Raw genomic sequence first — 16,117 nt, 5'->3', positions numbered from 1 at the left:
ACCAATGGGCAAGCGTTACGTAGAGTGACAGAGTGACTTGCCACAAAAAAACTTCACCAAAAGCTTGTGCGCTGTGGTTGGAGATAATTTCTGCCTATCTAAGCTAAAAATGCTAATAGCTAGTAAAACAGGTAAACATAATTTCTTAAGTTTATTACACAAAGAGACCAGGCACCAGGGGTCAAACAACAGCTGTTCAAAGGGTAACATAAGAAAATAAAATGGAAGTTGGCCATGACTAAGTCAGGTTGGAAATTAGAGGACAGTTTCTGAGGCTTCAAAATGGTATTAACTAAATGGAAATTAAAAAGCTTCCAAAAATCTATTTTAAATCTCCTTAAATGGAGTAAGAAATTACTCAAGTAATCATATCCTGAAAGCAGGGAAAGGCACTCGTCTACAAAGCCTGTATCTTGTAGTAAAACGTTTGACTCGGCATAGAACACTTGCACACAAAATGACTGATGGTGTATTAGTATGTCAAAGGAGCCTCAACTGTTTTAGATTCAAGGGACTGTAATTGGGATGACCAAAATCCTACACCTTGTGAACATGTGGATGTGAAGTGTCTTTTTTTTCTAGTGCTAAAGCTGGCAGAACACAAAATTTGTGCAAATCTGAGAGACTGAATGTGGCTGTTCTCTGTCAGTTCAACATTGAATAAGGTAATAAACCACAACATCCAGTGCTTTCACAGAAGTTATTTATTTACTGAAAACATTTTTCCATCACAGTTTTAATATCCAGAAATTGCTAAACTATCACAAGTGTAATCAATATAACTGAGGTGTGAGGATTCAAGTATATTTTTTTGTTGAAGAATCACAGCTTTTGCTATGAAGACAACTTTAAGGTTATTCTGTGCTTAACTGATGTAGACCATACTGACACAAGGACACTATGCTGGAATCCAACCACAATCCAATCTAGACAAAGGTATTTTTAAAGTTTATTACATACCTTATCTTTAATTATGGTTTGTGCTTGTTATCAGGCATAGCAAAAGGTATTATTTGCTAGAAAAAAAGTAAACATTTACTCATGAATTTTAAGTGCTATTCTCAGGAAAGACAAAGATTTTTAATGCACCAATGTATCGGATTAATAACTTTGCAATGAATGGAGCAGTGGATTAAAGAATTTATGTTCCAGCTGCACGGTCCCAGGCAGTACACCCACATTCAAGACTGCACTGTTATACAGCAGTAAATGAGAACTGCAATTCTGACTTTATACTGCAGTACTCAGGCAGGTACATTTGAAGTCTGTGCAATTTCAGTGGCAGGTACTCTACCTGTGTACAATACCTGTAAGTGTGCCTGCATCACTGTGTTGTGGTACCCAAGCACCAAGTTACGACCTCCTCCTGCCTAGTTACTCTTTCCAATAAGAAATAAGCACGTATCAGCAGCCAAGGCTGGCAAACAGCTTCCTCTTCCACAGCACTGTATTCCCCCAACTGAGGCACCCTGTGCGCTCAATAGCGCAAGCTGACACGTTGGCGACAAGAAAGTTTCTTGCAACTACTGTAGAAATAGGCCATCCTTTTTTTGTTCTTGACAACAAGCACACATGTTGCAACTGATAGCAGTATGAAGTCCTCACTATCTTAAATGTGCGTTTCTGGTGCAATGGAAATTACTGGCAGGGCAGTTACGCAGACTTTAACTGCCCTTTGGTTGGCCTGATGTGCACACGCTCTGCTGCCAGAATAACGTGCTCCAGACCCAACTGGTCTCAAGTGTTACACAAATATAACCATTAAAAAATACTTAGAAATAATAAGTAGCAGTCAATGCTACCTTATGTGCGCTTTAAAAAAACACAAAACTGTGAAACTCAGTTCTGACTTGCCCTGTGTCCCCCTGTGCCCCCTCCCAAGTCTTGTGTTGCCTGGTACCTCTTCGCGTGGTTGGATAAAATATCCCATTTCAAAGAGTACATTCATTAGTGTATAGGAAGAAGAGCTCTGTTGCCTTCTTTTATTTAATAGTTAATGAGTAAAGCCCCACCAAATAAAGTTAACCAACAAAAGAAACAAAACTTATTCCCCTTAGCCTCTGTGGTGCTAATTTATTTGCCAAATTAACATTGCACATTTTTTAAAGTGCTTTTTTTGACTGCCATTAAAATAACGTTTAAACAGCATTGTTTATTTGCATTAAGGAAGTTTTACATCATCTTTTGAAGATGACAAAATAGTGAGGTGATGTGTTGACGTCTCACCTCTAATCACTTCTATTTACATCTTTATTAGGTCACAGGTTAGTCAAGTGCAAAGGTTTGTAAACCTTCCTCCCTAATGGACATTCACCTGTGTAACCACAAGTCCAATTCAAGGCACAAAGCCCACAGGAATGGAACCATCTATCTACTCATGTTTGTTGGCGGTGGTGAGTAATGTTCCTTTAGACACTGAGCAACTTTTGCATCAGTGACTGTACTTCTACCCAAGGATAGTCATGTTCTTTAATGGAAGGGAGTTTATCTATATTGTGCTGCTTTCACTCGGCTCTTACAATGTCCCCTTACAATTCTGCAAGTTACTCCTGCAGGTAAGCATCCCATCTTCCTCCTGCTGCTCACTAAGCCAGCAGCTCCTTGTCGTGGGCTGTGCTGTTCCCAGGACTGCTAGGGCTCACGGACATCAAACAAGGGCCGTATTTGATCCCAGGCATATAAGCTGTTAGGCACAAATTACAGCTCTTTGCTCAGAAGCCCAAAGCTGAACAGGTGGCAGCTGTGCAGCCAACATTAACATGCATTGAAAAAGCTGTCCGTTTGCCTGCACGGACGCCAAGCTGTAGTTAGAAGCAACTCCTCACCTTTCATAAGCATCAGATTTTCCCACAATTACAAAAAAAAAAAAAGACACGCCTGCTTCTAAAAGAAGGTCACATAACCACATTAGAAAATGTGGGTATTTACACAAAATTCTAAAAGGAGACTGCTGTCCCCAAAGCCTCCCACATCCACACTGAAACATTAGAGGCAGCAGAAAATGGTGGTCTAGTTTCCCCTTGCTGTAGGTTATGGTCTATTTTCATTATGCACGAGACTCCAAGTCCTCCCAGTTACACAGGGGTAATCCAAGAATAATAAATGTGCATTCTTCCCTACTTGTTACAAAAAATGATGGACATGGTATCACATTACTGAAAAACTGAATGTATAAAGAACCTGTAAAAACATATGGCAGCACAGAATACTGTAAATTCTACACATACAGAACAGGGTTGCTTAGTTTTAAAGACGGTAGAAGTTGCATTCATACTTATCTCTGGTTCAAGAAGTTTATTAAAACTACAGCACTCTTCTCCAAGCTGTGGGGATTGTGCTTTTTGAAGATTTTTATAAGCCTCCAAAGCAGACATATTTTATTTCTAAGTATTCATCAATGCCGTATTTTGAACCTTCTCGCCCTAAGCCAGACTGTTTCACCCCACCAAAAGGACTCTCCACTGAGGAGACTATGCCTTCATTAACACCAACCATGCCAACTTCCAGCTGTTCTGCAACTCTCCAGATCTGAGCCGGATCTTGGGAATAGAAATATCCTGCCGTGCAGACACAGAGACACAGGAATGAAAATTAAAATCAGGAAGAACAATGGCAGAAGACTGTGAAAAAGGGACTTACTGACATAAAAAATCATCACCTCATAGCGGTAAAGCTCATAATACCACAGAAATAAATTTATCTGACAGAGAGGCATACCTGCTAAACCCACATCAGCTGCGTTTGCTATAGCAATAGCTTCTGCTTCAGTCTCAAATCTGCCAATATAAAAAGAAAAAATACAAATGAGGTCTGCAGTTCATCTACCGTCTTGCTGACTCAGTGACAAGAAGCAGCCTTATCAGAAATAAAAAAGTCAAGATGTGTTTTTCAACATCTAATTTAATTTTCAGTTTGAATCAATGGAGGAGTTTCTACCACTTCTCTTAATTTAAACTGCAGTTAAGTAGGTAAGATTGCTTTTATCCTCCCTAGATACTGGCAGTTAAAACATTTACTTCACATGGGTTAGCCCACCATTTCCTAAACTGCACAAGCACTCTCGACTATGGGAGATAACAATATGCTCTTCCTTCACACCCAGTTGCTCTGGACAGAGGCAGGGAAGGTTTTAAGGAGAAAAAAGAGCTAAGTCCTCTATTGTCAGAAAAACTTAGGACTAACAAATTACATGACAAAATGCAAAGTCTTGCCTCCTACTTCATACCTCAAATGATGAAGATGATGGTTTTGCTGCTATCTACCCTTGCTTAACTGCTGATACAATTTAAAGGAAAAAAAATTCTTTAAAAAGTTGCAGAAATGCTAAAACGGGTTGACAGAGAGACAAATGGACCACATATCCAAAGTAAGTTTTCAAATGTGTACCCCAGTCTTATTACAAGACTTTTGTGATCATACAAAAATACCTTTTGGCAAACTGTCATTCTCATTTATTCAAAATAATCTTTCATTGTTGTTTTAATTGCTGTTTTTAATCTGGAAAATGAATAATCTTACTTGATAACAGGTGCTAAAGGGCCAAAAGTCTCCTCTTGGGTGCAAAGCATTTTTGTTGTAACATTACTAAGTAATGTTGGCTCAAAGAAATTCTTCCCCAAGCTGTGTCGCCTCCCTCCAGTCACAATAGATGCTCCTTGAGAAACTGCATCATTAATGTGTCTCTCTACCTGAGGTATGCAAAACAAAATCTCAAATTCAGCATTTAGGAATGAACAATAGTATATTTTCCACTGAAGAAATAATACTCTCCACTACTAAACAGAAGATTTTGAAGAGAGGTTTATACTTTGCAGAAGACCATTTGCAATATTATTTAAAATGTCTCTTATTTCAGAGGGATAGATTATGAGTACGGCCCCACTCTCACCGATACTGACAATTCAGCTCTTCTGTTGAAATGAAAAGATTACATCTAACATGAGAAAAAGTCTTTGGAGGACTGAGAAGTACACCTGATATCGGTGATCGAGCACTAAGAAAACAGAAGTACATGACTGTCATTTAAAGAGAAACAGACAACTTTCAAGATGGTACTGGCAAAAACATTTCCCCCACCACACATCTACAATTCATCCAAAGACAAGAAGAAAGTAACGAGAAAACTAAAGTAGCAGTCTCCACCTAGAATACTGTCCTTTGATATTTCAGGAAGGCAGTAAAGTGACTATATACAGTGCTTGCTTATTGTATATCATACACACATGCCCTTTCTGTGATGCACAAAGGAAAGAAATCAAAGTACTGTATCCTTTGTCTCCCAAATAACTCTGAATATCTTCATATTCTATTACTTTATAAACAGAAAGAAACTGGCAGTATTCAAGTATTAAGGGATTCAAACCAAGCCTGCATATAACTGAGCCATAGTATCTTTGAAAGTATGAACCACATAATTTGATAATCTTTAACCTTAGGAAGGGTGAAATATTATAGAAAATGTGACTTACTGCAATTTAAAAAAAAATAATTTCTTGGAGTCACGAGTCACTCAAAACAGAAGACCCAAACCATGAAACCTTTTTAAAGGGATTACAACATCCAGGCCTCTGGTATTTTTAACCTCAATGTATTATTCTGCTTAGCTTTTGCCAAACAGAGGCACTATTCTTCAAATCAGGTGTCATTCACAGTGCTTCAGAATCGCAGGATCACCACACAACTCTCACAGCATATCCAATTTCAGTAAATGTTCTCAAGAACAGCTAGGAAGTAGTCAGGAGGAATCAGTTTCTCCTAAAGGAGGAATCTTGTTTTCCCTTAATGGAAAGGAGGGAATGATACATTAACTGGCCACATCTGTTCATCTGTACGTTTACATGCACGTGCAGGACAGACCACACTTCCAGCCACGCTGCAAATACATTATAACAAAACAAGCATGAAAAAAGTGAAATACAAATCTAAAGTTACTTTATGGATCATAAAAAGGAAATTAGGATTTCAAAAATTAGATCTTTTCTTTATACCTTCTCCACTGCTTTCTCATTAATTAGCGGCCCTTGGGTAGTTTTTGCATCAAATCCACTTCCGACATGTAGTTCTCTCTCTATAGCTTTAGCAAACTTTTCCACAAATCTGTCATGGATTCCCTTTTGCACCAGGAAACGGTTTGTGCAAACACAGGTCTGAAAATAAATATGAAAAGGAAAAAAACCCGAAATGGTAGTTTATACTGTATTTAATCTATCCATTAATTCATTCTGGCTGTCGTGCCACAGTATCACGTTACTCCAGTGATCTGTCCTCTGCCTCTTCTCCATCATCCGAAGCTGCTACCTAGCTTTGCCATTTCTTTCATCACCCCTCTCACTTTAGAAATGCAACTTCCACAAGCTGCCGGTATGTGTGTGAAATATGCCACACTGCTAAATTTAAGTCACTTACACTGGGAAAAGGTTTTGTGAGTTCTGTGGGCTCTGATATATGGATCAACCAAGGTCCAGAACCTGCAAGAAGTACCTTCTAATTAGACTGTGGCATGCTGGACCGAGCAGCAGAACCTCAGATCACACCTGGAGGTGTGGGGTCTTTTTTTCAACCTCCATCCAATTAATAATGGAATTTGAGTTTGCTTTCTTGCTGGAATTTGCTTTTAAGTGCTTTCAGTGGCTGAGTTATTTGTGCTACTGAAGGCACATTTTTTACAGGAGCAATGTGTCCTATTTCAGTTGGTACAGTCTCTCCAAAGGAACAGCTATTTTATCCTTTTATGCAGCAGCAGACGTGTCTTCTATGTTAGATCTTGTCCCATCTCTGCCTGACCACTCAGTGGTCCTTGTCCACGTTCCGTTCTATTTTGTTTCTTTTCCTTCTTCCCAAGATTAGTCTTACATTTTTTTGTTGTGTTACTCAATCAACATTTTCCCAACCAAATGACCTCCCAATCCCACCGAAAACTTTCTGCTTCTCCAAAGTTCATCCACTTCATGTTCACACGTAGAGGCAATACTCCTAAGGCCGTAACAGTCTCCACACAGCCCTGCTCAGGTGACTGTGCTGGAAAGTGATGCTCTTAAAAATGTTTTGACTCTTAAGTAAAAGACATTCGAACCAATGTATGCTTCAATCCTGTCTATCACCTTCTTTCTAAGCTCCTCCTTGTGGAAATATCTAGCCATGATCTAACTCCTGCTGGATGCTTTCAGAACACACAAAAAAAAATAGACCTGAATTGAACACACAACCTTACAGATACAAACATTTATCATGAGACTTGAAGCCATTATTTTAAGAACTGACTAGGCACATTATAAAATACAGTCCTGAGAACTGAGGCAGGATGGTGTCTTCACAGCTCTAGTTCTCCAATGAATTTAAATGCTAACAAAGCACATGACAAAATCCCTTATCGCTTCTCACACTCTTGCGAGGGGTCCTAGTGAACATCTTTCTTCTCAGTGTTATTACTGACTGCCATGAACGTTGTGAAAGTATATGGGATCTGACGGTGTTGTTATTCAGACATGCTGGTAACGGGCTTGGGTACCCACAGCCACGTGTGACTCCAGCATCTTTCTCTTCACAATGAAGTGTTCTGTACTTTCCTTTTACATAAAACAGCTTATTTACAGTTTAAACGATACAGCTCTTCACTTTCCAGAAACAAGGACAAAATGGTTGCTCTTACCTGCCCTGAGTTTCTATACTTGGAAGCAAGGGCGCCTGCAACAGCACGGTCCACATTGGCGCTATCAAAAACTATAAAAGGAGCGTGTCCTCCAAGCTCCATGGAAACTCGCTTCACAGTGCCAGCTGCATGTTTCAGCAATATCTGTAGGCAACAGAGGAGACACAGAAATTTGTACCTCTACCAGATGTGAACTATGGAACCACAGATGGAACGCAGTGAAAAACTAACTCTGGCAGGGAACTAATTGCATCTTCTCTTTGATGCTAGACCATCTGTTTTCTCCTATGACAAAAACAAGGACTAATTTCCTTAATCTTTAAAACCTTTAAAGATGATATTATGGCTAATAATGAAGAGAAGCATTTTCATCCACTTCAGTTCAGGTCAGGCTGTTATATACTAATATTGTCACTCGTTTGCTTGTTCTTTTTTGGTAATAAAAATCTTGACTATTATAAATTTTTTCCAAGATCTGACAGAATTTGGGATTAAGGTTTGCCTTGATATCAGACTTTTTCTTCAATTCTGCATATGGCCATCCCATAGAATTCTGCCATCTTCCAGCCATGTTCTGCAGTTTTATTGATTTCATTAGAGATGGTGACAGGTAAGATTGCTTGTTGACTAAGGTTGATAGGAGAGGTGCAAGGGCCTCACTTCTCTAACACTTTCTCTCAACTGCAGAAGCCATTCCTGAACAGTCCTTTGAAACTGAATTTCAGTGTTCTTATTAATATATTATCACAGAATCCCAGGTTGGAAGGGACCTCAGGGATCATCTAGTCCAACCTTTCTAGGAAGAGCACAGCCTAGACAAGACGGCCCAGCACCCTGTCCAGACAACTCTTAAAGGTGTCCAACGTGGCCGAGTCAACCACTTCCCTGGGGAGATTATTCCAATGGGTGACTGTCCTCAGTGTGAAAAATTTCCCTCTCATGTCGAATCAGAATCTCCCCAAGAGCAACTTGTGTCCATTCCCCCTTGTCCTCTCCATGTGACTCCTTGTAAAAAGGGAGTCTCCATCTTCTTTGTAGCTGCCCCTTAAGTACTGGTACATGGTGATGAGATCCCCTCTAAGCCTCCTTTTCTCAAGGCTATCATATCACCCTACGATATGAAAAAAGAACATCCTGTACAGAACTGTTCACATTATAATGTAATAAAGGGCAATTATCCATAAAGTACTGATATTGAAGTAAACAGTATCTCAAGACGTACACAGTTATTTGGACAATCTGTGTACAGCAGCCAGAAATGAAGGTTCTGTATAAAAGCACACACTTTCCCCCTACCTTTCCAGTATAACCACAGTAATAATTTTCAAGGATATTCTGTGCACTTACGTACCTTTCCTGTTGCTGTGGAGCCAGTAAAAGATATTTTGGCTACCAATGGATCAGTGCACAGAACTTCCCCAACAGCTGGTGTCTGTTGTCTGGAACAAGGAACAACATTATACACTCCTGCTGGAATTCCAGCCTGGTTTGCAAGCTGCAACAGAAGAATTTGCATTATCAGTGCATTTTGTATGAGGAATAGTCACTTAATGTTTATTGTTTTGAAGAAACCAGTTTGTAAGTCAATGGAAGCTGAAGCTGCACAGCGCAACTAGTAGCAGATGCCACTGTGTCAAGAGAACAGCTTTGTTCCAGTTTAAGCTGGCTGTCCATCAAAGTCAAAGGAAAGATATAACGTTTTGTATAGTTAAATGGCCAGGTCTTCTTTGAGGCTCTAGACCATATTAGAGACAACTTTCAAAGATTCTTATGAAACTACAACCTCTGGATCAATTCAGCCAACTTATCTTTCCTTCATGTATGAACTTGGCCAAAGTTATCTTCGAAGCCCTCGTGACTCCCCATTTACAGTTTCAGTCCACTGCTAAGGTAAAGCTTGGCATGAAAGCTCACCTCCCCAAGAGCTAGTGCTGATAACGGTGTGTCCTCTGCAGGTTTCACTACCACCGTACAGCCAGCTGCCAGAGCTGCACCAACCTTCCGGGTAATCATAGCACTGGGGAAATTCCACTAGGATAAGAGAGAAAAACACAATCAAACTTGTGAAAATTTTGCCTCCTGTTTTTGCAGAAATAGCTGACATTTTCTGTAGTTATGCGATAACCTAAACAGACCTGCATGATGTGGTTTGTCCTAAGTGAACATTACAAAGAAGCACTGCCAATCCAGGAAGAAGTGAGTACGAGGTAGGAACTAAACTTTACTGTGTATCTCCTGGGCAGGAAGAGCCATAAGGCCCCGTGCTGTGGGCTGGGCTGAAAACTTTTGTATGATTTGAAAAATTCAGCTATGCTTACCGGGGTTATAATGGCTGCCACTCCTACTGGCTGCTTCAGCACTAGGATTCTTCTGTCTTTTGCAGACGCTGGAATGACATCTCCATAAACCCGACGAGCTTCCTCCGCAAACCACTCCAGAAATGAGGCAGAATATAGGATTTCACCCTGTGCTTCTTTCAGAGGCTTCCCCTATGATTAAATCAGATTGAAGATACACTGTAAGCGGCAGACTGGAGTGATAAAAACAAATTCAAGTAATTTTGGAGTTTCTGTTCTTTTCAGAGTACTTTATAATCCCCTATGATGTACACTGCAGTCTCCAAAAATGATTATATGATTACAGCAGCAATAGTTTTGTGGCCTCCATATACCATCATTGTATAGTCAACATTTTGTATGTTGTGACTGGATTCAGACCTGCCCACGACAAGGAGCTGGAATAGGAAATATAGCATGTGTTTATTTACAAACTCTGCAGTTTGCTGCTATTATTCTGAAGAAGATGCAAATCATGGCGAAACAGTTAGTTACAGGTTTATGCTAGGGACTTTTGTTTTGGGGAGTATTACTTTGGATTACCTCCAGGTCTGATCCTGTGGACTGGATGACCATTGGGGCACCACAGAGGAGCTGCCAGAGTATCTTCTAGCATGGTTTTATCCAAAAGGGTACCAGACTGTGAGCTCCCGGACTGCTCTGCGATGCAAACCAATGTACACTGAGTGAATCCAACTTGGGAGACTTAAGAGTACTGCGATTTTTTCTGAGTCAACGCAACTGGTAGGACACAAACATTTTTGCCGTGAAGACCAGGGTTTAGGTTGATCTGTGCTTTTGCACACCATGAAGCACAATGCAGGTCCGATTTCCGCTGGATTGTTAGGTACTATTGACATCAAGATGATGCATTGTATGTATGCCAGAAAAAGCAAAGTTTGAAACATTACCCATTGACCTAATAGGGTGATGTAAATGCGTCCACTAAGCATTGTTTTGTAAGTAATGGGAAAAAAGATATGGTGGCAAAGTGGTGGAATGCATACAGGGTGTTTTAAGGGCTGTCAGTGTTAGTTTATTTCAATGTTACACTTCTAAAAAGGCTGCATTTTTATTATTCATTCTTTCATTGATGAACATGGTCACGGTGACGATGACGGACAGAGTTCACCCCGTTCCGGCCGGGGCCAGACCCCGCGCTGAGGGGCGGCCTCCCCCACGCCGTACTCACGTTCTCGGCCGTGATGATCCTGGCCAGCTCGTCCTTGTTCTCCACCATCAGCTCGTACCACCTGCGGAGGCCCGCGCTCCTCTCCTGGGGAGAGAGAAGGCAGCCGTGGCCGCCGCTCGGGACCACCTTCTCCGCGGGGGAAGCCAAACCACGACCCCGGAGACCCCCGGGGCGGACCCGCAGCCCGCCGGGGGACGGACGGACTGACGGCCCCGGCCGGCCCTCCCCGCCCCGGCCGCTTCCCGCCCCCGGCGGCGCCGGGAGCTGCGCTCCGCCCGGGGCTCCCCCGCCGCCATCTTCTGCGGCCCCTCACCTTGGCGGGGAGGCGGCCCCAGGAGGCGCCGGCCTCGTGGGCAGCCCGCACGGCCGCCCGCGCCTCGGCCGCCCCGCAGTCCGCCACCCGGCCCAGCTCCTCGCCGCTGGCCGGGTCCCACACGGGGAAAGCGGCGGGCGTCTCCACCCAGCGGCCGCCCACCAGGCCGGCCCGGCGCACCAGGGCGGCGGGGAGCGCCCTGTTGCCGCGCCGCGCCGCCGCCGCGCCCGGGGGCGGCGGGGGGAGGAGGAGGAGACGGCGGGCAGCGGCGGTGGCGGGGGCCCGCCGAGGCAGGAGGCTCGCCATGGCTGCGCACCGGAGACAGGCTACGGGGCCCGGGCTCGGGCCGAGCCCGTCCGCGCCGCCCCGGAGGAGGAGCTGCGGAGGGGCCGGCCCAGAAGCGGCCTCTCGCCGGGGCGCGGCGGCGGGAGGACGGGCGGAGAGGGGCGCTGGGTCTGCGCTAACGGGTCCGGGCAGCTCGGCCGGGGGCTGCTGGTTCCTGGAGCCCCGTTTCGCCAACCCCATTGAGACCCCTGTCCAGAGGGAGAGGGGGTGATATTCCAAAGAAAATTGAATTTTCCGCTAAGCAATAACAGTGAACCGTGTGAGCTGGGCAAAAGAGAATTTGGTAGCCAGAGAAGGGAGCCGAAAAATAGGGAAGCATTTGTTTTGAGACTATATCCTTGAAGAAGAACTGAGAGACTGATGAAAAGGAGCATCCCGCCTCAGAAGATGCCAAAAGCTGGGTGGTAGTCAAGTATATAGTCAAGGAGGACAACTAATTGGGATGTTGGTAAGAACTAAAACCAAGTGTCCTTTAGGTGAACTACCCTTACTATAATACTAAAAATCATGGCCATAGGCCAGGAAACCCTCTATTTAAATAAGGCCCTCGCTCTCTGAGCATGTGTGGTAAATTTGAAGGGAGCTGTACCTTTACGGTGAAATGAGAAACTAACTGGTTATTAGCTGGGGGATGTGAATATTAGCTGTTACTGATGCATTGAACTGTATAAATGCTGTGTAGTTCCTTGGTGCAGTGTGCGAGCTTTGTGGGGGTACTGCCTAGCACCCATCTTTGTGCAAAAATGTAATGAATAAAATATCTCCGCTCTGTGTGTACTTTGGGAAACAAACCTCCTTTTTGGGAAAATGGGGACCTGAGCTTGATGGCCTGGCTCCGAGGAGCACCGGCCCGCGGTCTTACTCCCAAGGGCCCGTGGCGGCTGCCATCGGTGTCTGGCTTGAGGGCTGTGCCAAGGCTCTGCCCAGTGCCGCCGTCTCGCCGGGGACTGGCGTGGCTGTGCTGCACATGCCAGCCTTGCCCGCAGGCTGAGCAGCAGCGGCCTGGCATGGCGGCCGGGCCAGGCTGGCACGGAGGATGGCTGGGAGCTGCGGCACGCCTGGCTTCCGCGGTCAGAAGTTGGTAGCCATGTGTATGGCAGGACTACTGCGATTTTCCCCAGTATATCAACTGGGCTTTCAGTCTGGATCATAAGGCCCAAATATATGTGTGCAATGTCCTGTCAGCTCACCAAAGCTTGTGAATTTGTATTGCCTACGATGCGGGAGCTGCTACGCTTCTACTAATACTGCTTTGGCAGTTGGCATTAATCTTTTTTGTGAAACCTGACGAGGCTGTTGTAAGGCAAGAGCACCATGAGCTGGACGAACTGTGGGAGGATGCTCGTATGTGCAGTGCTTTTGTATGTTAACAGACCTGGCTGCTGCTGTGCAGCAGTGGCAGTTACACTGCCCAAACCCCAGAGATATTACAAAATTCAAGTGGGGGAACACTAGGTTATTTCGTCTTATTTATAAATTACTTTATTTGAGGCAAAGAAAAGCATTGGTATAAAATAGCCTTTCAAATACAGCAGTTTTTTACTGGCTGAGTCAGCAATATGCCTGAAAGAAAAGGCATGCTCCGTAACCTACATTTCAAAGGTCACAGTGCTACTGCTCCAGGCTTCTGAAAGTCACAGTTCAAGCCAACATCATGGCAGGTTTGAAGATTTGCTCTGTTTTGCTGGTTATACTATTCCATTTCTGCCAAAGATGTGTCCCATGTGGAATTTCAACACATGTTGAAATAGGTAAGACATGTTCAGAATGAATTTTCGTGTCTTTTGAGTTGCTTGGGAAAAGAAGTAAACTGAGATTCAGCTGGAAAGCAAAGGGGGGGAATAAAGTAATGAGCATTCTACATAATTTAAAAAAAATAACAAATATGATGGATGAGTAGTTTGGTTCTGGAGTTTGAAACTTTACTGGCTTTTTTATAAGCAAAATGCTTGAATCGATTTGATGGCGTATTTTTCCGTGCCTAAAACACAGGCATTATGTAACTGGAATGTTTGTGTCTGTGTCTGTGTCTCTTACGCAGGCAGGGTTTGCTTTGGAGAAAGAAGAGGAATACTTTACACAGTTACAGGATTGTTATATTTAAGCTAGAGAATAACACAGGTCATTTGTGGTAGCTCTGTTTTCAGATCACCATGTATTAATTTTGCCATATCTACATAAAATAGATAAAATGCTGTAATGTGTTTGTATCTGTGACAAACATCATGAAAATTTTGTTCTGTGTCTTTCTGGTAGGTAGCCTGAACAGCCTAGATTTGTAGAGAATGAAGGAGAGAGCAGAGTGAATTTCAAAGTGGGGAAATATTTCTGGTTTTCGTTGCTTGTTTGCTTGCGTTATTTTTAAAATCTGGTTTCTGCTGCCACTCTTGCAAGAACACTCATGAGCAGTGCGAGGTTATTCTGAAACATTTACTCATAATAAATTGACAGTTTTAATTTTTTAGTCTTCTGTTTCTGATTATAAATCCATTGCTCAAAGAGATAGTAAAATGGATGATGCCTCTATACAGGTAATAGTATTAGTCTTTAAGTACTGAATATATGCAGCTTTGAACAAGTTAGAAGCTGGGATTATTCATGGCATTCGAGACTGAGAGTATATTCCCTTAATGGGTGTTGTACCCTTGGTCAGGATCCTGCAACCGTTCGCTTTTCCTAACGATACGTCAAGAAACCCACAGTAATCAGTACAGGTTCTGAAAACCTGAAATAACAGATTTGGCAGAACAGTGTTTTTGCAAGAAATTTATGAAGAGAAACAGGAGCTTACGGATCTGTCCCAAAACAGCCATTTTATGCTAATCAAGGAAGCATATTGCAGAAAACATCTATTTAAAGTTCTTGGTTGTCTGAGGAGTAGTGTGTATGCTGAACTCTTGGGTCATAGTTTACAAAAAAATTTGTCCATTTGTCGGAAAATTACATTAAGTTGGGTTCAGCTCCAATATTGCTGAAATCAGTGCTTTTGTTAATGTGCAAATAATAAGATACTGAAATCCAAACACTGAGTATTCCAGGAAAAAAAAAAAAACCCAAGTGAACTGTAGAAAGGAGCTTCTCCAACTCAAAACCAGCACCAAAGTCTATCCTGGACAGACTTCTGAAAGTACTTTTAAAACAGTGAAAAGCTCTGCCTGTTCAAAATGTTGATCATGTTCGGTGTGCTTGGCGGAGCTGTGCGGTGTCCTACTTGCCATGGCCTCGTAGCTGGAGGCAGGTCTGCATGAGGAAGCTCTTCCCCACCAGGGGCTCCCGTCAGACCCATAGTACTCTGTGGAGCTGTGGGGATCCATCACGAAATTCATTGTAAAGGTGAACTTCTAGGGCCTGGGCCCGCAGGAGTAATGAGGGGAGTCAGGGGGAACAGGAGACAGGAAAAGTGACCTGCCAAACTGAGAGTCTCCCACACTGGAAATGTCGGGGGGGGTGGTGGTGGTGTTGGAATGGCTGAGCCTTAAAATGATAGACTTTTAATTATTATTATTTTAAAGTTTTTCCTGTTCTGGTGCAAGATTGGTCCTTAAGGTACCTTAGCATATAAGGATGGTTTAGATAAGTGGGTAAAATTTAGCATGAAAGATCATTGAAACCCACGCAGTTTTGCCCAGATCTTATTTCAGAGTGAGAGTGGGGTTTTTTTGTGATGTGATTTATTTGGTAAGTGTCAAATTAAATTCAGCATATTCTGGGTTATCTTGATCAGTCTTAGTTTGTAAATAGCTTTAAGTAAGGAGTAAAGCTTCATGTGGGCAAGATGATAACCCATGCATGCAGTTTCAAACGAATAATTTTAGAGGCAATGTTGGGTATTTTTAGAATAGTGTTAACAGATTAGCTCTGGGATCTAACATCACTTAAAAGGAGACTTCATTAAAGAAAAGTGATGTCAGTTTGTTTCATTCTCTTGTTGCGCTCGCTCAAAAAATATTTTGGCAGCAAGAATGTCTCCCTATTCAGTGAATAAATAGTATTATTTACATTGCTGACTTGAGATTTTTGTTGGTTTCCATACATGTTAAAAATTAATCAAACTGTGAAACATCCACGTTGATTCCTGAGGTACCTTTTCCAATGTTAAGGGCAACAGTGAAACTGAAATACAGTGCACATGGGTCCTTTATAGCTAGAATTTTATGATCTGTACTCTATACATGCTGGGTGCGATCCATGTCAGTTCACTGCTGTAGCTTAATTCTGGACGTGGGGAGTGCCTTTTCCCTGCGATTAAGCACTTTCACCTTTGTCGGTCAGCTTGGGAGCGG

General features: G+C 42.8%; 2 protein-coding genes across 5 annotated transcripts in view; one reads left to right on the top strand and one right to left on the bottom strand.

Annotated features, from left to right (window-relative positions):
* Nucleotides 1-686: 686 nt before the first annotated feature.
* On the bottom strand, nt 687-11,862 carry ALDH5A1 (aldehyde dehydrogenase 5 family member A1). Its single transcript, XM_064443724.1, has 10 exons — nt 11,490-11,862; nt 11,177-11,260; nt 9,967-10,137; nt 9,563-9,679; nt 9,000-9,143; nt 7,649-7,792; nt 5,988-6,146; nt 4,519-4,688; nt 3,718-3,776; nt 687-3,557 (listed from the first exon to the last, which is right to left on the bottom strand). Exons 1-10 carry the CDS (start codon nt 11,793-11,795, stop codon nt 3,352-3,354), a joined length of 1,560 nt encoding a protein of 519 aa, XP_064299794.1. The 5' UTR covers nt 11,796-11,862; the 3' UTR covers nt 687-3,351.
* Nucleotides 11,863-11,939: 77 nt separating this feature from the next.
* GPLD1 (glycosylphosphatidylinositol specific phospholipase D1) overlaps nt 11,940-16,117 on the top strand; it is a 38,132-nt gene continuing 33,954 nt past the window's right edge. For 2 of the 4 annotated variants that reach the window (XM_064443722.1, XM_009500798.2), the window contains exon 1: nt 13,425-13,585. In XM_064443722.1, coding sequence (XP_064299792.1) covers nt 13,489-13,585 — 97 coding nt within the window. In that variant the 5' untranslated portion in view covers nt 13,425-13,488. Of the gene's footprint in view, nt 12,283-13,424; nt 13,586-16,117 lie in introns of those variants that run through there. The other 2 variants (XM_064443721.1, XM_064443719.1) reach the window with 2 other exon arrangements.

Source organism: Phalacrocorax carbo, chromosome 2 (assembly GCF_963921805.1).
Source record: "Phalacrocorax carbo chromosome 2, bPhaCar2.1, whole genome shotgun sequence".
In the NCBI taxonomy this organism is placed as follows: Eukaryota; Metazoa; Chordata; class Aves; order Suliformes; family Phalacrocoracidae; genus Phalacrocorax; species Phalacrocorax carbo.
The sequence above is the reverse complement of the archived record's forward strand: the minus strand, read 5'-3'. Positions and strand labels throughout refer to the sequence as shown.

What these genes read in the sequence shown, in the direction of transcription:
- ALDH5A1 (XM_064443724.1), bottom strand. Translation starts at nt 11,795, where the DNA reads ATGGCGAGCCTCCTGCCTCGGCGGGCCCCCGCCACCGCCGCTGCCCGC. An exon ending in GCTCCACAGCAACAGGAAAG is followed by an intron (nt 7,793 to 8,999) that starts GTACGTAAGTGC and finishes TGTTGCCTACAG; the next exon opens with ATATTGCTGAAACATGCAGC. An exon ending in ATGAGAAAGCAGTGGAGAAG is followed by an intron (nt 4,689 to 5,987) that starts GTATAAAGAAAA and finishes TGCATACCTCAG; the next exon opens with GTAGAGAGACACATTAATGA.